Below are 17,420 nucleotides of genomic sequence, written 5' to 3'. Positions count from 1 at the left end.
TGCAAATAAATTGTTAGGAAATCATAATTTTTCCCAAAGAAAATTATATTCTGCTTATTTTCATAAATTTGGATCATGCTGAAAAATCAGTTACTGAATTTCAAAATGATGGTGTTAAAAAAATCATGTAATGGCATGAGGCTCTGAGTTCAACCATAGTATCACACAAAAAATCACTCTATGACTAAAGTATACTAAAATTAATGTTAAGAGTAACACAACTTTATAATTATTCACAACTTCAGTACTATGGAAGTATATAATGCTGGATTTCAGTTCTTCATTCTTACCTTTGTATCTATGATATTTGATAAATCAGGAACCTTGTGAGTTTTTAGAATTTTTATGTATTTTAAATGTATGTATTTAAATTATCTTGAAAGATGGTAATACTTACTAAAAAATGAAAATAGAATTGAACCAAAAATTTGGTTTACTATTATTTATCAGTGAGTTATACTCAAAGAGCTTATAATATCCTCTTAACCTTTTTTTTTTTTTTTTTCTTCTGGCCAGTCCTGGGGCTTGGACTCAGGGCCTGAGCACTGTCCCTGGCTTCTTTTTTTGCTCAAGGCTAGCACTCTACCACTTTAGCCACAGCACCACTTCTGGCCGTTTTCTGTATATGTGGTGCTGAGGAATTGAACCCAGGGTCTCATGTATACGAGGCAAGCACTCTTGCCACTAGGCCATATTCCCAGCCCCCTCTTAACCTTTTGAGTAAAGCCCCTAAAGAGTTCACACTAATGTCTCTATTGCTTGATCGTCCTATTTTATCATTTGAATTATATAAGTAGTAACAGCACAGAAAATTTTATGGAATTATTGTACATGCTTAAATTGACTTCATAGCAGAGAAATAAAAACCATCCTAGAATTATTTAAAGGAATATACAAAAACATTCACACATTAAGGTCTGGGAAGTAAATAAAGATAACCACAGTCTATTTTAGTCTAGTTTTTGTCCTTTCATGTACATTTGTAATGTGCAAACTGGTCATTCAGCTGGATAATAAATAAGCACAAATGTCATGTTCTCAGTGAGTATTTTTCATCAAGATGTGTTAAAACCATTTAAATTTACATAAGCAATTTTATTAGTTAAAATTCATCAGATCTTTATACTTAAAAAAAAACAAACAACAACACCTGGGCTGGGGATATGGCCTAGTGGTAAGAGAGCTCTCCTCCTATACATGAAGCCCTGGGTTCGATTCTCCAGCACCACATATCTAGAAAACGGCCAGAAGTGGTGCTGTGGCTGAAGTGGCAGAGTGCTAGCCTTGAGCAAAAAGAAGCCAGGGACAGTGCTCAGGCCCTGAGTCCAAGCCCCAGGACTGACAAAAAAATAAATAAATAAAAAAACAAAACAAAACAAAACAAAAAAACACCTTTGGTTATGAGACATAGTAGAGCCAAGTACACCAAGTATACCTAGAACCTAGTAGTCATTGAGTAAATCCTCACTGTCATGTTCCTCATCTGAAAGAAGCTAAGCTCTCAGCATTGGTTTATTAGAGAAAATTATGCCCTAAGAGACTTTGTAAAATGCAACTTTATTTTTCTACATGTAAAGAATGGTTACTATAATTGCTCTCCTAATCAGAGATTCCCCCATAGCTTCTGGATGATTTCTTCTTCCTCCAGAGGAGATTAGCTTTGCTTCTAGCAGGCACTGTGTGTATTATGGCATAGAGAGACCATCTTCATCCAATAAGGGATGAGAAGCCTTTGAGAAGCTGAGCTTCAGTCTGTGAGGTGGATCTGCTTCAGTTTACAGACACTCAGCCCTTTAGGGTTGAGGGTAAACCAGGGTTACTCCCCCTTCTGGACCTGGACTTCTACTCTTGTCCCCTCCTTTACCTTCACCCCAGTCCCATATTAAATGACTTAAATTACTGCTTAGTTTCCCAGCTACTGATTCAGCCTAAATTCTTAGTTTCTAAGCCATCGCATGCTAGTTACCAAGTGCTTAAAGACAAAAGTTAGGCAAATATAATTCCTTGGCTTCCAGATCAAGGCCCTTTCAAATTTCTGCTGCTTTGATAACTATACAATGATTTTAAAACAGATTTGGGGAAAAAAGTTACTTCCAGCTTTTCTAGTTGTTTTTGGTGAAAGAGTTGGGTGACTTCTAGTTAATCTTCCTTTACCCAAAGCAGAAACCTGATGCTGGTATTCCATCATTTAACTCCTTTGAGCCTCAGTTTTCTCAGGTACAAAATAATGGTCCAAACAATGTATAAACATTGGGATGATCAAATAAAATAGTCAGATGGGAAAAAAAGGCTCTGTGTGGTAGAGAAATGAGATCTGTGTGGCCCAAGCGCTTTGCATTTTCCTCTTAAGGAGAGATAAGGCATCTGAAGGTGAGATTATCTAATAGTTTAAATCTAACTCTATTCAAGAACTTCAACTCAGGTTGGGAGGATCTTGTCAGTGCATGTACATAGTTGAAAGAGTTGCAACATCCCAAGGATTACAGAAAATTATAGTAATGGATAAAGCCTAATACAAATGTAGATTAGCTAAAGTATCAATGAATGTACATTCAAAGAGTGAAATCAGAAAGACTCTATTACAAACTGGTTGAGTAGATAGTTCTTTGCTTCTTTGGGTGATTTAAAAAATGTTCTTACTTTCTTTTAGTCTCCTAATCTCCTCTCTTCCTCCTCCTTCGTTTCTCCTTCCCCCTCTCTCTCTTTCTTTTCTTTCTTCCATGTCTCTCCTTCTCTCTCTTTCTCTATGTCTCTGTGTCTGTCTGTCTCTCATTTAAAAACTCCAGGCCTGGGGATATAGCTTACTGGTAGAGCACTTGTCTAGCAGGTGCAAATCTCTGGGTTACACCTCCAGCACAACAAAAGAAACTTCATTGCTGTGTGAAAATCTAAAACATCAAAATTGAAGATTAGTCTTTGTCTTCCTCTAGAACTGAGAAAAGAGTTCATCAGCATCTTCATCTCCTTATTCCATCTTCTCCACTCACTGGGATGCCTAGACTCCTCCAGGATTGGGGGAGTCATAGCTAGTGAAGGTAGAAAAGGAAGGATAAGGCTAGAAAAGTTCTTTTTTGGTCTGATAGTGTTGTGAGTTGGCATCAAAGCTTTCTGTACTTGCTGAGTATTGAATGTTGACTCACACTCCTGGGGGTGTCTTGAAAGACCTTCCCACTTGATTTCTCAGGATTTCTTGATGTGGATAAATGTATGCTCTGACTGGGCTATTGAATTTATCTCTATCACCCTCTGAGAATGTGGTAGCCAACTCTCCTGTGGGTGTCATTTTACCCCTTCAGAAATTTTCTTGGAGAAGGTCTGAGAATACTATCCTGTCAATATGCTCATGCTGGGGAAATGTTCAGATACTCATTCTTTTTCTTAGAAAGCTGGATGCAAATGATCTCCAAAAAGCACCAATCTTTTTGCTCCACCACCAGAGCTGTTATTAGCTGGCAAGTCATTGGATTTCTCAGCATGAACTGAACAGTACCCTGCTGAGGGCCCACTGTGGAAGGAGCTGAAGCACCTTTCTTGGGACATGAGATGGGTGGGACTCATACCACAGTGACAACTGTTGGCCATATAGCCTATCCTCTCTCAGCCTCTCTAACCTCTTCCATAGACTGGAAGTCTCACTCTGGTTTCTACACACCTGATTTGCAAGTGTTGTTGTTTGGTTGCCTCCCACTGTACTTTATTGGCACTTACAGCCTTCAAGATTCCACTAAAACAGACAGAAGAATCCCCTTCAAACATCTCATTGCACATGCTTAAAAGTAATTATTAAGAGAGCAGCAACAAACCTAGCACTTGTAGCTCACACCTATAGTCCTAGCTACTTAGGAGGCTGAGCTCTGAGGATTGAGATTCAAAGGCAGTCTGGGCAGGAATGTCCTTGAGACTCCTGTCTTCAATAAACTACTCAGAAAAAGCTGGGAGGGGAGCTGTGGGTTAAGTGATAGAGCACAAAGAGGCCCAGGAACAGGGCCTAGGCAAAGGCCAAGGATGGGCAACAACAACAACAACAACAACAAAAAACAACAATTAACAAAAGAGCAACAACAAACCAGCAAACAAACATGGCATAGTTTCCATTTGTCTTTAGAGAATGAAGATCTGTTTTGCTTCTCTTAAGTTTGCGTTTTTCTTAATCATTCACCATCCCAAGATGTCTCAGGTAAAGGCTAGGGCTGCCTTCAGGTGACACAAGAAGAAACATTATCAATGGGTAGGAGCTCAGTGGGTAGGAGACACTTCTTATGGGCCCAAGGCAAAATGTCTGGTGAGAATTGGTGGCTTGTGTATCAGCAGAGGGGCAATGAGCTGTTGAATGTGAATTATATCAGTGATATTTTTGCTTCCTAATTCCATTTTCCCAGTATGCATTGCCACATTTTCTTCCAGGAAAAAAAATTACTTAATCCCCTAAGCAGTAGGACAGTAGCTGTTGAAAACTATTTTATATGGAAATCTTTTCTGGGTGAAAATTATGCATTATTCATGATCAGAATTAGGGCAGGCCCTGTGCCTGGCACACAGAGGTTTGAGGAGGCTGCCCCAGCAACAGTAGATGCAAACCAGCCTCTCCTGTTCAGCGAGGCGAGGTGCGAGTTCCCTGTCTGGTGCCAGGCGCAGAGGGCAGCCACAGCTATGCAAGACATCACATTCGCCTGCCAAAATACTCCCTCAGATCCGCAATCGCCAACCAAAGCAGACCAGGACGGTTCCTTCTAAGGCACTGGGCAGAACTCCAGCAGCCCAGACTTAATTTCCTCTGCCATCAGATGGTGACTGCCTCTCTGCATGGTTAAGGGACTGGAGGAGATAAAAACGTGGGGGAAGATCTGATGACTCCCGAGCACAGTACACCTGTAAGGAATTATCACTAAAAGTAGAATGCAAAGGCAGGAACCAGGCTGGTGCCCTAGGAAGGCAGTGGGTGGGAGAGGGAGGGTGGATAGGAAAGGAAGGGAGGGTGGGTGGGCAGACAGCTACGAGCACTCTCTAGGTCTCTCTGGTCTGGACTGTACAGCAAGCAGGCCCCACTCGGGGATCACCCTTCCGCCCGTTCTTACTAGACTCCACACCCAAATTCGTCCGAGCTGGGACCGGTTCTGGGCTGAGCCTGGGTGACACCGCCGCCGGCCTGTCAGTCACAACTCCCCGGGAGTCCCGCGCAACCACAGACCCCGCCTCCTCCTCGCTCCGCCCCCTCCGGGGTCTTCTCAGCGTAGGCTCCGCCCCTGAGGCAGTCAGGCCCCGCCCCGCCCCACGGCAGTCCCCTCCCGGAAGCGCTGGCGGAGCGAGCCCGCATGGAGCGCCAGCCGTGCGCCCCGGCGGCCGCCCCCGCCGCGGCCGCGCTCTTCTCTTGGGTACGTGGCTCCGCCCCCGGGCTGGGGCAGGCACTGGGGTCGCGAAGACCCGGGAGCTCCCGGCCTTAGCACCGGTGCGTCGGGACTGGGAGGCCGGGGGCGGACCTGGGATGCGGGTTGGAGACTCCTGGGCTGGGTTGGGCTGGAAAGGGCGAGGAGGGAAGGGTCTTCGCGGGTGACCGAAGGCCCTGCCGGCGGTGAGGTCTGGACCCGAGGGGCCGAGGCACTGGGGAGAAGACTCCGCTTCCACGGCATCGCGCTCGCTCCACGAGAGCCCTCGGCGGGGAGAGCGCCTGGGAAGACGGCCGAGACCGAGGATTGTCGGATCTTGGAGCGCGTGGGGCCACCTGTGTCCGCGCCTCCTATTGCCCGGGGCTGGAGGCCGTTCTTCAGCGCCGCCCCAGCCTGGGGAGCATCCTCTGGCCCGGAGGCCTGCGGTGTGTGGCCGGCGGCGCGCAGAACCTGCATTTTTGCCGATATTTGCTGCTATGAGTGCTGGGACCACATCTTGCCTGTTGTACTGGGGTTGTGGGAATCAGGACGGGGGGTGGGGGGTTGACTCTGCGAGAGAAGGAGGCTTTGTGCTGTGTGTGGTAGGCTTGCATGGGGGAGGAGGGCAGTAGATGTCTGGTGTTGTGCTTCTTCATAGTCCATACCACAATTGTAATGACGTGTGGTTTGTTAATGTCGGTTTCCTTGGCTACATGTAAGCGTCATTGGTGGATACTGAGCCTGTCTTGTGTGCTTTGTATCGATTGGTCCCCGGCATCTTGTAGATCTCCAGCAAATACCCTGTGACTAAAGAATGAATGAATGAGTACCTGTGGGCTCAGCCACTCTGTAATGTTTGGGACTTTCAGAGAGGCCGGTATGATAAACCTCTGTGTGTGTGTGTGTGTTGGGAGAAGATAATGTAAATCTGTATTGCTGTTAAAATAAGCACTTGCTATTTTTGTTTGAGGGTAGTTATCGTTGCATACCTTGCACTTGTTGAGTGTCAGGCTGTAGTTTGGCAGGACAGAGCGTGGTGTGGCCCGTCTGGCCCTTTGAGGTGATACTTGAGCTAGAGGTGAAGTTATGGCTTGAGTGAGTGCCTTCTTTGACTTTTTCCCGGCAGGAGATGAATCTGTGTGGACAACAGAAGGTCTGATAGAAAAAGCCTTTAAAGATATGCCGTGGAATATACTGAAACAGAAGGGTAGTTGAACCATACCTTCCTACTGTGCTTGGAGGTAGGATGGTGTGTTCTTCCTGCTAATTTCTGTATGTGTATTAGCCTGTGTGGGCTGCCATAACAAAATACAACAGACCAAGAGATTAAACAATAGAAAGTTATTTTCTGATAGCCCTTGACCAAGAAGCCTAAGATTGACGTGACAGCAGTTTTAGTTTCATAGAGGCCTCTGGTAGCTTTTTCTTTGTGTGTGAGCCACCTTGAGTGTCACTTCTTGTAAGGAGACAAGTCACATTGGATTGGGGCTCTACTCTTAGGACCTCATAATTTAACTTTAGTTGCCATGTAATTAAACATCTTTAAAAGCCATGTCTTCAAATAACTGTCATGTTGTAGCAGGTAGGAGGAATCTTTTTTCTGCCAAGAGCTATTTGGATATTTATAACATCATTCATGGGTTATATGAAATGATCAATAAAGGCAGATGGGCTATGGGCAGCTGACCAGTGTCGACAAGCAGCATACATGTCTATCCTATCATATACAAATGATTTTGTGGGCTTTATGTGGCCCAGGGCCCAGGTGGTCCCCATCCCTGTAACAGAGGTTAGAGTCTCAGCATATAAATTCTTGGGGAACACAGTTCAGTCCATAACAAGGGTGATTATCAGGCGGGGTGTATGATGTGTCTGGGGTGTTTTTAAAGAAGGGAAGCAATAGAATTTTAATAGTTTGGGTTAACTTTTGTTTCATTTTGTTTTATTCTAGCTTTAGGGACCCTTACTTCATTACAAATATTAGTAGCATACTTGAGCTTAGAGTGCTCATACCTCACTTTTCCCTTAGATGTTCAGCAGCCTTCAACCCTGATAATGGGGCAGCCACAGAGATTTCAGAGGTGATGAAGACATTCCTGTACATGTACACTCTACTTGACACTGCATCAGCCTTTCATTTTCTCTTTTCTAAGTGGGGACCTATATGGTCTGACATCCAGTAACCCATGTAGCTGTATGCATATCTTCTCTGGGCCAGCAGTTTCCAGTACAGGGGAAATAGCAGTGAGCATAAACACAAAATGAAGTTTTTGTCCTTGTGAAGTTAACTTTCTAGCCAAGAAGTCAGAAAAGAAGGAAAACTGTAACGTCAAGGAGTTATATAAAGAAAAACAAAGCAGAGAAAAGGAATAAAGTAATAAGGTGACTTCTACTTTAGATAGGGACACATAGCTTAGTTTCTGAACCAGTTAGTCTATCCTAAATCATTTTCTTTTCTTTTTTTCTTTTGTGTGTGTTAGGCCATTCCTTTTCTTCATGAGGTATGTCATTCTATTTGTTTTTGTTTTTTAAGTTATCTTCAATAGTTCTACAGAGATTTTAATTCAATATGTTAGTTTGTGAGTATGATACATCTTGATCAAAATCACCCCTTCCATTGTTCTCCTCACAGTGAATACTAGTGAAAGGAGTAGGCATCTTACTTGTCATCCATGCAGCTATGTAACTGTGGGAAGTTGATTTTAGTTTCTTCATCTGTAAAAGAGAGTGATAATGCCCTTATCTCTGGTTGTTAAGAGGATTAAAGGCCACTATGCAGAGAAATGCTGGACATTTGGAACTCTGTTGCTCCTAATGACCTCTAGACCCGTGTCCCCACCATGGCTTACTCTCCCATCTTGGAGTCCTTGCAGCTTAGGGTCACTGTGCAATACACAGTGGGAGACAGGATTTTGTTTGTTAAAATTATATGGTTTGCATAGAAGTGTCCTCCAAAATGAGATTTTTTCAAAGATTTATTACCTCAGGACAAATCAGCCTGGTGTAGACATTTGAAGAATGATAAGAATTTCTGAAATTTTGTTAATATCTTCCCTGCAGGCACATAGTCCCTGATCTTTAAGTATTAATATAAAAAACTCTGAAAGCTCAAAATATGCTGAATATATAGCTATTTATGGGTTCTACTCACTTTGGTATTTGCATCTTTTATTGTAGAACTATTTTGTTTATGTTTTCCCCAGATTTTGCAGAAATCTATATACTATACATGCCAAATTATTATTTTTCATTTTATTAGTGGTTTTTATTGACATCAATTAGTTGTACAAAGTCATTCCATTGATGTATACAATACTTCTTTTTATTTTAAATTTTTTTTGTGAAGGTGATGTACAGAGGGGTGACAGTTATGTAAGTCAGGTAATGAGTGCATTTTTTTTTGAACAGTCTCATCCCTTCCCTCATTTTCTCCCAGTTTTTTCCATGCCAAGTTTTTTTTTTAAGCTGTAATTTGTGTGTGTGTGTGTGTGTGTGTGTGTGTGTGTGTGTGTGTGAGAGAGAGAGAGAGAGAGAGAGAGAGAGAGAGAGAGAGAATATACTGAATATACTGGGTCTTCAATTCAGGGCCTGGGTGCTGTCCCTGAGGTTTTTTTTTCTCAAAACGGGCACTCTACCACTTGATCCATACCTCCACTTGAGACTTTGCTAGTTAATTGGAGATAAGCATCTCAAGGACTTTTCTACTTGGGCTGGCTTTGAACCTCAGTACTCAGATCTCAGCTTTCTGAATAGCTAGTAAAATTATTGGTGTGAGTCACCAGCTCCCAGCTACTCCATCTAGCTGTAAGAGTTTCAAATTAGGGAATATGGGCTAGTTCCTCCCCCTGCTCCCCCATTTAGGAATTGAATTCAGGATTTTATACATGTGAGGCAAGCACTCTGTTATTACGCAGCTACACCAAGTGAAGATCTGAATATTAGTTACAAAACATTGTATTTGGAGAGCCCTTTTTCACTGTACAAATGAAATAATGGTGTACCTTGTTTAAGGCACAAAATCCTTAGCTAACTTTCTTTTTGTTATTTTTAAAAGTTTAAGTAGTTTTTCAAAGGAGTTTCTTGGTTAACTTTCATTACAGACAGTCATTGCCAGGGAGAATGTGGGGAGAAGGGAAAAGAACTAATTCCAGAATGTTCCCTGCCCATTTTCTTTCTATTTCCCCTTGTTTCTTCCCTTGGCCTCCTTAGTTAATTATCCTCTATCAGAAGGAACTCGTGTGCAATTTCCCAAAGGCAAGATGTGAGGGATTGGAGTTTTGGAAGGGAAAGGTGAGGAGTATCATTGGATTAGTAGTAGATACAAAGAATTCTTCTGAAATGAAAATCATGGTGTTTGAAAGATGCGATGGACATCAAAATGTAGGTTGCATTTAACAGCTTCTTATGAATAATAAAGGGGGTGGTGGTAGATATGATCAAAGTACATTACATCCATGAACATGTAGGCAGTATTGCAATGAACCTCTTTTTTGGACAATTAATATGCACTAATAGAAAATCTGAAAAAACAAAACAACGAAAACCAGTCATAGTAGACAGGGGACAAAAAGAATGACTCTGTTGTGGGCTCTGAGAAGCACGTGAGGGGGAGGGAGATGGGGACAGGGTCATAGACAATGACAGTTGTGCTTGTCACATTTTTTTTTCTTTTTCCATTTAACCTGGGCTTGTTTTATCCCTAGGGTGCAAATAGCTACGGACAACTTGGCCTCGGTCATAAGGAAGATGTGCTTTTGCCCCAGCAACTGAAGGACTTCTGCAAACCCGGATGTGTCAGGAGGATCACGGGAGGAGGAGGCCACTCTGCTGTTGTCACAGGTTAATTTCCTTCAAAAGTAGACAGCCACTCATTTTCTTCTTGAAACCTTTTTCCCTGGGATATTTTATATTGCTCTCTCTTAAATCTTTCATATTTCACAGAAGAGAATATATTTGAGAAAGAGCCAAATTGCCATTAAGAGAATGCTAAATTGTCAGAGTTAGAAGCACTTCAGGCATCTTCTAGATCATCCCCACCCCCACATTTTATACAAATGAGGCTCAATCAGAAACATTAAATATATGCGGTCATAAGGCAAATTAGGGACACAGTTACAATATGTATCCTGTTTTGTACTGTATATTGCTGTTTAACTTTAACATTGCAATTAAATTGGGTATTCCTTGAGAGTCAAAACCTTGGAACAAGTCCCAGTAAGACAGAACTCCAAGTGCTACATATGCTGTAGCATTGCAAAGGAAGGCCTTGCATTTGGATAAAAAAATGTAAACTCCGCAGATAAACTCTCTGCTTTCAAATCCTATTTCTATAATTTTCTTAGCTATGTGGCTGTGGACAACTGATTTTTCTGTGCCACAGTTTCATTATCTGTTATGTGAGGATAGTAACAATGAATGGAGATTTGGGGAGTTAACAAGGTTGTATCGTAATTTTCATGGGTACTTGGTATTTTCATATTCATAGATACTTCCTTCTGTAAGTAAGTATTAAATGTTATATTTTATGCTAACTATAGTGGCTCAAGCTTCTAATCCCAAATACTTGGAGGTAGAGAAAGGAGGATTGTGGTCTGAGCCTGGTCTGGGCATAAAGCATGAGAATTGATCTGATTAATGAGTAAGGCAAAAATGTCTGGAGGCATGACTTCAAAGTAGACACCTGTCTAGCAAACATGAGGCCCTGAATTCAAATCCCAGTACCACATACACACACATGCCCCCGCCCCCCCACACTCATGTTTCACAAATGTACTGGAATGAAGATGATTACACCCTAGGCTAGATTTAGAATTATGTGTGAATTATTATTACATTATTTTTTTCTTGCTTTAAACGAATTTAAAATCAAGCTATTGTCTTAGACCTCTGAAAGTATTGTGGGCTCTAGACACAGTACCTACAGGATAAGTTGGCCTTACATGTAGAGCTCTTAGAACAGTACCTGGCACACTCTAAGTTTTGAATAAATGTTGGCTCTCTTGTTATAGTAGATGCTTCATTTGGGGACTGGCCCCTCTCCAGGACTTGAATTCCCATTTAGATATTAGATTGGAAGCCCTTGTCCCATTTGGCTCCAGGACACATTAACATGCATGGGTTATAAACATTAATTTGGGTGAGCGAAAGTTATTTACTTGTGACTCCAAATCAGTAGTGATATCCTTTTGTTCACTTTGGCAGCTTGTTGTTTTCCCCAGGCATGCTATCACTGAAATCTTTATATTTTGCAGATGAAGGAGGCTTTTTTGTTTGTGGCCTGAACAAAGATGGGCAGTTGGGTCTCGGTCATACAGAGGATGTTCTGTGTTTTACCCTCTGCAAATACCTCCTTGGCTGTCCTGTTCAGCAAGTGGCCTGTGGCTGGGATTTTACTATTATACTAACAGGTAACTTCACTTCTAGATACAATTTTTTAATCACTACAAAGCTTTGGATATGAACTGCATCATGGATGTTCTTTCTGGTCATCAAGGAAAGTTCAAGGGTACCTTTAACAAGAGAGGATTTTTTTTCCCTTTTTATCTTTCTTCCTATTTTTATTTTTCACACATCCTAGGCAAATGCTCTACCATTACATACCCACCCCTTTTAAAAATACCGTTGGATAAAAGTTTGGTTTCTGTGATAGCAGAAAAGAGAATAGATTGTGCAGGAATGTAGTCAAAGGGTTAATAGATAATGCTCTTTGGAGTAGCTATCTTAAACCCTTTTGGATTGTCCCATAAAGAGTGTTAATCCCAAGTTTTTTCAGCACATGGTCTTCTATAATGCCCAAACCTGTCTATGTTACCTGTCTCTTATTCTCTACATGCCCTGTATTTTTCCTTCTAGTATAAAAAGTTAATGATCTTCTCTGTGTCTGGAAAAGACCAGAAAAAGCTGGAAGTGGAGCTGTGGTTCAGGTGGTAGAGTGGTAGCCTTGATCACAAAAAGCTCAAGGACAATGCCCACACCCTGGATTCAAGCCTCAGTACCAGAAAAACAAAACAAAACAACCCCCCAAAGCCCTCCTCATGTATCATCATTCCTCTTCTGCAGAGGGGTTCTATAATATGTGTTCAATTAGGAGTAATTATTGGAATCTAAACAGGGCTATACCAGTGGTTATCTAGCATGACTGTAGGTTAGATTGGCACTGCAAAAATAATCTTATTTATGTAGCATTTAAACAACAGCTATCATTTAGGAAGTGCTTATTGTGGACCTGTGTTAAGGTTGTAGGGAGTCAGTGGATAACACTCTACTTCTCATAACCAATTATGAGAAAGGCACAGAGTAGTTAGAGTTGGAGGTGAAAGTGCTCAGGTTTTTACTGATAAAGGCAGAGTGAAGAAGAGTAATTATGAGGCCAGGTAGTTATAATATTCCTCTGGTCCAAGTTTCCCTCCAAACTCTAGATTTGTCCCATAAGGGAAACCCTTACTATATGTCAGCATAGACTGTTGAAGGCACCAAGTCATACATCTCTATCTCTATCATCTATATCTATGTCTATGTCTATATCTATATCTTGTCTCTTTTCTCAGACATAACACTTGGGTAGTACCCCTTGTCTTGTAGACAATGGGAGAATATGGTAAAGGAACTGGAGGGAAATTCTGTTGCATTGAAACATGAGAAGTAGGGAGGAAGTATTTTCTTTCCCATTCCAATACTAGATACTGTACAGTGTTCTGCCCAGATAATCTTGAATTAATAATACAGAATGCTAATACTAATATTACTACTACTACTAATAAGATCTATGCAAATTACTCAGCTGAGTGCCTGGTGCTTTTATTCCTGTGGAATAAACGAAGGGAATTTGGTTTGAAGGTCTCCAGACTCTGGATTTCTACTGGCTTCTTTCCTCTGCTTTGTACTTCTTATCCTTCAGCACTTTCCCCAAAGCACATATGTTTTACTTCTTAGATTTGCAATCTATGTACTTATATTTTGCAGAAGAAGGTCAAGTTCTGTCATGTGGATCCAACTCTTTTGGCCAGTTGGGAGTTCCTCATGGGCCTCGAAGATGTGTGGTTCCCCAGGCCATTGAGGTGAGGACATGTAATATTAGCTTGCCCTCTCCTGTTACTGTTTCTAGGTGATTCCACTTGTCTGTTGCCTTAATAAAAGGCTATCTGCTACCCTTGGGCTGCAGAATTTGATTTGTTAAAAAGCTCTTTCTGAGAAAAATTAGTCGGGGAGATTGATGTTATGAGTAAAAGACATATCTTAGTTCTCATAGTCTAATGTTTTATAAACTAAACTAAAACAATAATGGTCATATATCTCATAAATACAACAAGGTCATTTTATAATTCTGAAATTAGTAATAGTGAAAACTATGTTAGGAACAGACTAAGATGGTGTGACTTTTCTAAAGATACTAACCTAGGCAAATGATATAGGCCCGTGCTGTCTGGTAAAAGTACAATGTGGGCCACATATGTAATTGAAAATTTCAAATGTCATAATCAAGTGAAAAATTAAAATGGCATCTTTATTGAGGTACAATTCATATACTATCAAATTCATACTTTCATGATATATAAACCCAATGTTTTAAAAGCATGTTTATAGAGCATGTTTAAATGCTTTTGTCACCATTATCTAATTTTAGAATATTTTCATCATCAGCAAAAGAAACTGGACTCATTAACAGCCAATTCCATTCTTTCTTTCCCATACCCCTTGTGACCACTAGTCTTCTTCCTGTCTGTGGATTTGCCTACTCTGGGCATTTCATGTCTCTGTAATCATGTGACACATCACTTTTTGTGATGTTTTCAAGTTTTATCATATTGTACATGTAGGAGAAAGTAATTTCCACAACTTTTTTTTGAGCCATTTTATGCAGTCTTTATTTATTTATTTATTTATTTATTTATTTATTTATTTATTTGTCAGTCCTGGGCCTTGAACTCAGGGCCTGAGCACTGTTCCTGGCTTCTTTTTTTTTTCTGAAAGCTAGCTAGCACTCTGCCACTTGAGCCACAGTACCACTTCTGCCCATTTTCTATATATGTGGTGCTGAGGAATTAAACCCAGGGCTTCATGTATATGAGGCAAGCACTCTTGCCACTAGGCCATATTCCCAGCCCCTCCACAATTTTTTAACGAATTCAGTATACCTAAACTAATACCATTTCAGCAAGTCATCAGTAAAACAATTATTAATGAAATATTGTATATGCTTTATTTTGTAGAAGGACTTAGAACTCTGGTGTATATTTTCTTACTAACAGTACGTCTGAACTCAGTCTGATCACATTTCAAGGGCTTGCTGACCATATGTACTAGTGGCCACCATGTTAGAGAGCACAAATGGTGGGAGACAGGACTCTGATCTAGTTCAGAACTCTTTTCAGTGCATTGTACTTCATAATTTTATAAGTTTATACTGTAAGTTATAAAAATAGATATATGGAATGTGGTGTGTGTGTGTGTGTATGTGTGTGTGTGTGTATGCTGGTTCTGGGACTTAAACTCAGGGCCTTGGTTCTGTCCCTGGGCTTTTAAAACCAAAGCTAGTGCTCTATCGCTTGAGCCATAGCTCTACTCCGGCCTTTTGGTAATTAATTGGAGGTTAAGAGTCTCACGGACTTTCTAGTGTGGTCTGGCTTTGAACCATGATCCTCAGATTTCAGCCACCTGAGTAGCTGGTATTGTAGGCATCAACCACTGGTGCCTGGCTGCATATGGAATTTTTAAAGAAATATGATGGAATCTAAAATGAGTTTCATCACCTAAGTTAACTTCCTAAAACTCCAATTAAGAGTAGGGGATCTGTTTTCTTTGGAGAGAGTTTGGGTCTGCTTCTGCCCTCTTGCTGAGCTCAGTTGCTGTTCTGTAGGGTATGATTTATGAGTAATGGTTCTTGGGGTGTGCACACAAGTCTAGACTCTACAGAGCCCCAGATCACTGCTGTAGGAAGTGTTATAACTCCCAGTTGCAAATAAGTGTCTTTGTGGGAACCTACATATTAGTGATAATTAATTTGGCTTAATTATAATTAAGGAAGACAGAGAGGAACAAGGTTAAAATATGTTGCATGACAGAATTAGTAAGTAAAAACATTTTGACAGGTTGTATCCTATGTAATAGTGGGAGAAGTGAGCCAAAGTGCAATATAGGAACTCATTCATTTATGTAATGGTGGCTGTGATGTTAGGCACTGTGTTCAGGCAGTGAGGGTACATGTGACTAACACCTGTCTTAGCATTTGAGAGATTTTATAGTTTGATAGTATACAGAAGATAGATAAGTACCAAAATGCAATATCATGTTAGAATCATGGCAGATGCATGTGTAATTCCATAGGAGGAAAGACTGAATTCATACCTAGCAGAGGGCTAAGTCTTATAGTTGAGTACAATTTTACCTGGCTTGGTTTGGGAGGATGCACAAAGTCTGTGCATCCTGGGCCAAAGAATAAGATAAACATGTGGAGGGACAAAGGGTGAACAAATGCAGCAGTGGTATTCACTAGACAGTATGTTGAAATGAACTATACAACTTGTGGGTGGGGATGGGAGGGAAAAACTGGGAGAGAGCCAGGGAAGGGGTGACATTGTCCAGAAAGAAGTGTGCTCTTTATCTGACTTATATAACTAATCCCTCTGTATACCACCTTTATAATAATAAAAAAGAAAAAAACCCAATAGTGTGAACAAAAGTATAGAAGGATAAAACTGGAGGGTTCACATGGAGCAGCCATTTCATATGGTTGGAATATGAGGAAGAGGTAGAAGTGCCTTCGTGGAGTAGGCAGGTAGGGCACAGTCAGCATAGTAATGTATGAGCAGTGATAAGAACAGCATATTATAGAGGAGCCAGTCAGAGTAGTGTGGAGGATGACTGAGGTGATAATGTAGGGAACTTGCTAACTATCCAGATAAGAGATGGTGACCCAAACTACAGCAAGGGCAATGGGTGTGGAGAGAGAGCTAGAGATGAGCATGTTCAGGAAGACTGAGTTTACATGTGAAGTGCTTCTGATAGTTTTAGGAAAAAAGAAGGACTCTAAGTTTGGAGGGCAAAATGTTCAAACTGTATTAGCTGTAACATTTGATATTGCTGTTTGCCAATGTGATCAGGGACTCTACTGATAGAAGTGTAGTCTGCAGAAGGGAGGCCAGAGTTCTGTCCTTTGTGCTGTCAGTCTGCCTTTGTGGTGGTTTGTTGTGTTGGAGGTTGGTTCCTAGGCCCTTGACATAAAGGTATATAAGATTGGAGGCCCTTGATCCTTGAGGGTCCTAAAGTCTAGACACAATAGGCCTATAAATAAACAAAGGCTTACAAGTAAACAAAGGGCACTGAATGATGTGCTGAACTTTCTTTAAGAGAGAGAGAGATTAATGAGCACATTCAGGAGAGAGAGAAAGTAGGAGGCAGAGAGAATTTGAAACTCAATAATGGCTGATGGAACTGGGAATATCCATCTACAGAAGAGATCTGTACTAGTTACATATTACTAGGCAACAAATTACCTCTGTACCTAGCAGTTTAAAACAAGAAGCATTATCCCATCAGGTAGAAGGCAGGGCATTTCCTGGGTCTGCATGCCACCTCGGTGGGCTTGTTGGGGCTGCCATGTGGGCTCCTCTAAAGGACTCTTCAGATATGGCATCTGGATTCTCCCAAGGGAAGAGAGGGAGGTGCCAGCCAGGAGGCTTCAGGGCCTTTTGTCATCTCGTTCCTGAGTCACTCATCACTTTCTTTTCCTTTTCATTAGAAGTGTGTCACCAAGTCCAGCCCACACATGGGAGGGGAATTAAGGTCTGCATTTTGAAGGGAGTAGTATTAAGAATTCAAGGACCTATTTTTAAAACCACCACAAAATATCTTAGTGAGGACATGACAACTGTCTTCAAATATTTGGAAAGCACTGTCAGAAGCCACAGGCAGAGAGGTTTGGCTCCACTGAAGGAGACAAATGGAACTACAAAGATGGAACAGGCACCTAGAGAGGTGGGTGTTGGGCTAGGGTTGGATGACATTTTGGTGGGTGTTGCAGAGGAGTTCTGCATTGGCTAGATCAAGTGTGGGAAAGCT

The 17,420-nt window shown here is 41.3% G+C and overlaps 1 protein-coding gene across 6 annotated transcripts in view; it reads left to right on the top strand.

Annotated features, from left to right (window-relative positions):
• The first annotated feature begins 5,304 nt into the window (after window positions 1-5,304).
• Window positions 5,305-17,420, top strand: part of Sergef (secretion regulating guanine nucleotide exchange factor) — a 205,654-nt gene continuing 193,538 nt past the window's right edge. For 4 of the 6 annotated variants that reach the window (XM_048361104.1, XM_048361105.1, XM_048361101.1 and 1 more), the window contains exons 1-4: window positions 5,305-5,372; window positions 10,067-10,202; window positions 11,615-11,770; window positions 13,326-13,420. In XM_048361104.1, the coding sequence (XP_048217061.1) occupies window positions 5,313-5,372; window positions 10,067-10,202; window positions 11,615-11,770; window positions 13,326-13,420 (447 nt within the window). In that variant the 5' untranslated portion in view covers window positions 5,305-5,312. The remainder of the gene's footprint in view (window positions 5,373-10,066; window positions 10,203-11,614; window positions 11,771-13,325; window positions 13,421-17,420) is intronic. The other 2 variants (XM_048361102.1, XM_048361107.1) reach the window with 2 other exon arrangements.

The sequence above is a fragment of the Perognathus longimembris genome, chromosome 13 (assembly GCF_023159225.1).
Source record: "Perognathus longimembris pacificus isolate PPM17 chromosome 13, ASM2315922v1, whole genome shotgun sequence".
Lineage (NCBI taxonomy): Eukaryota > Metazoa > Chordata > Mammalia > Rodentia > Heteromyidae > Perognathus > Perognathus longimembris.
This window is presented reverse-complemented; position numbering and strand designations above follow the sequence as displayed.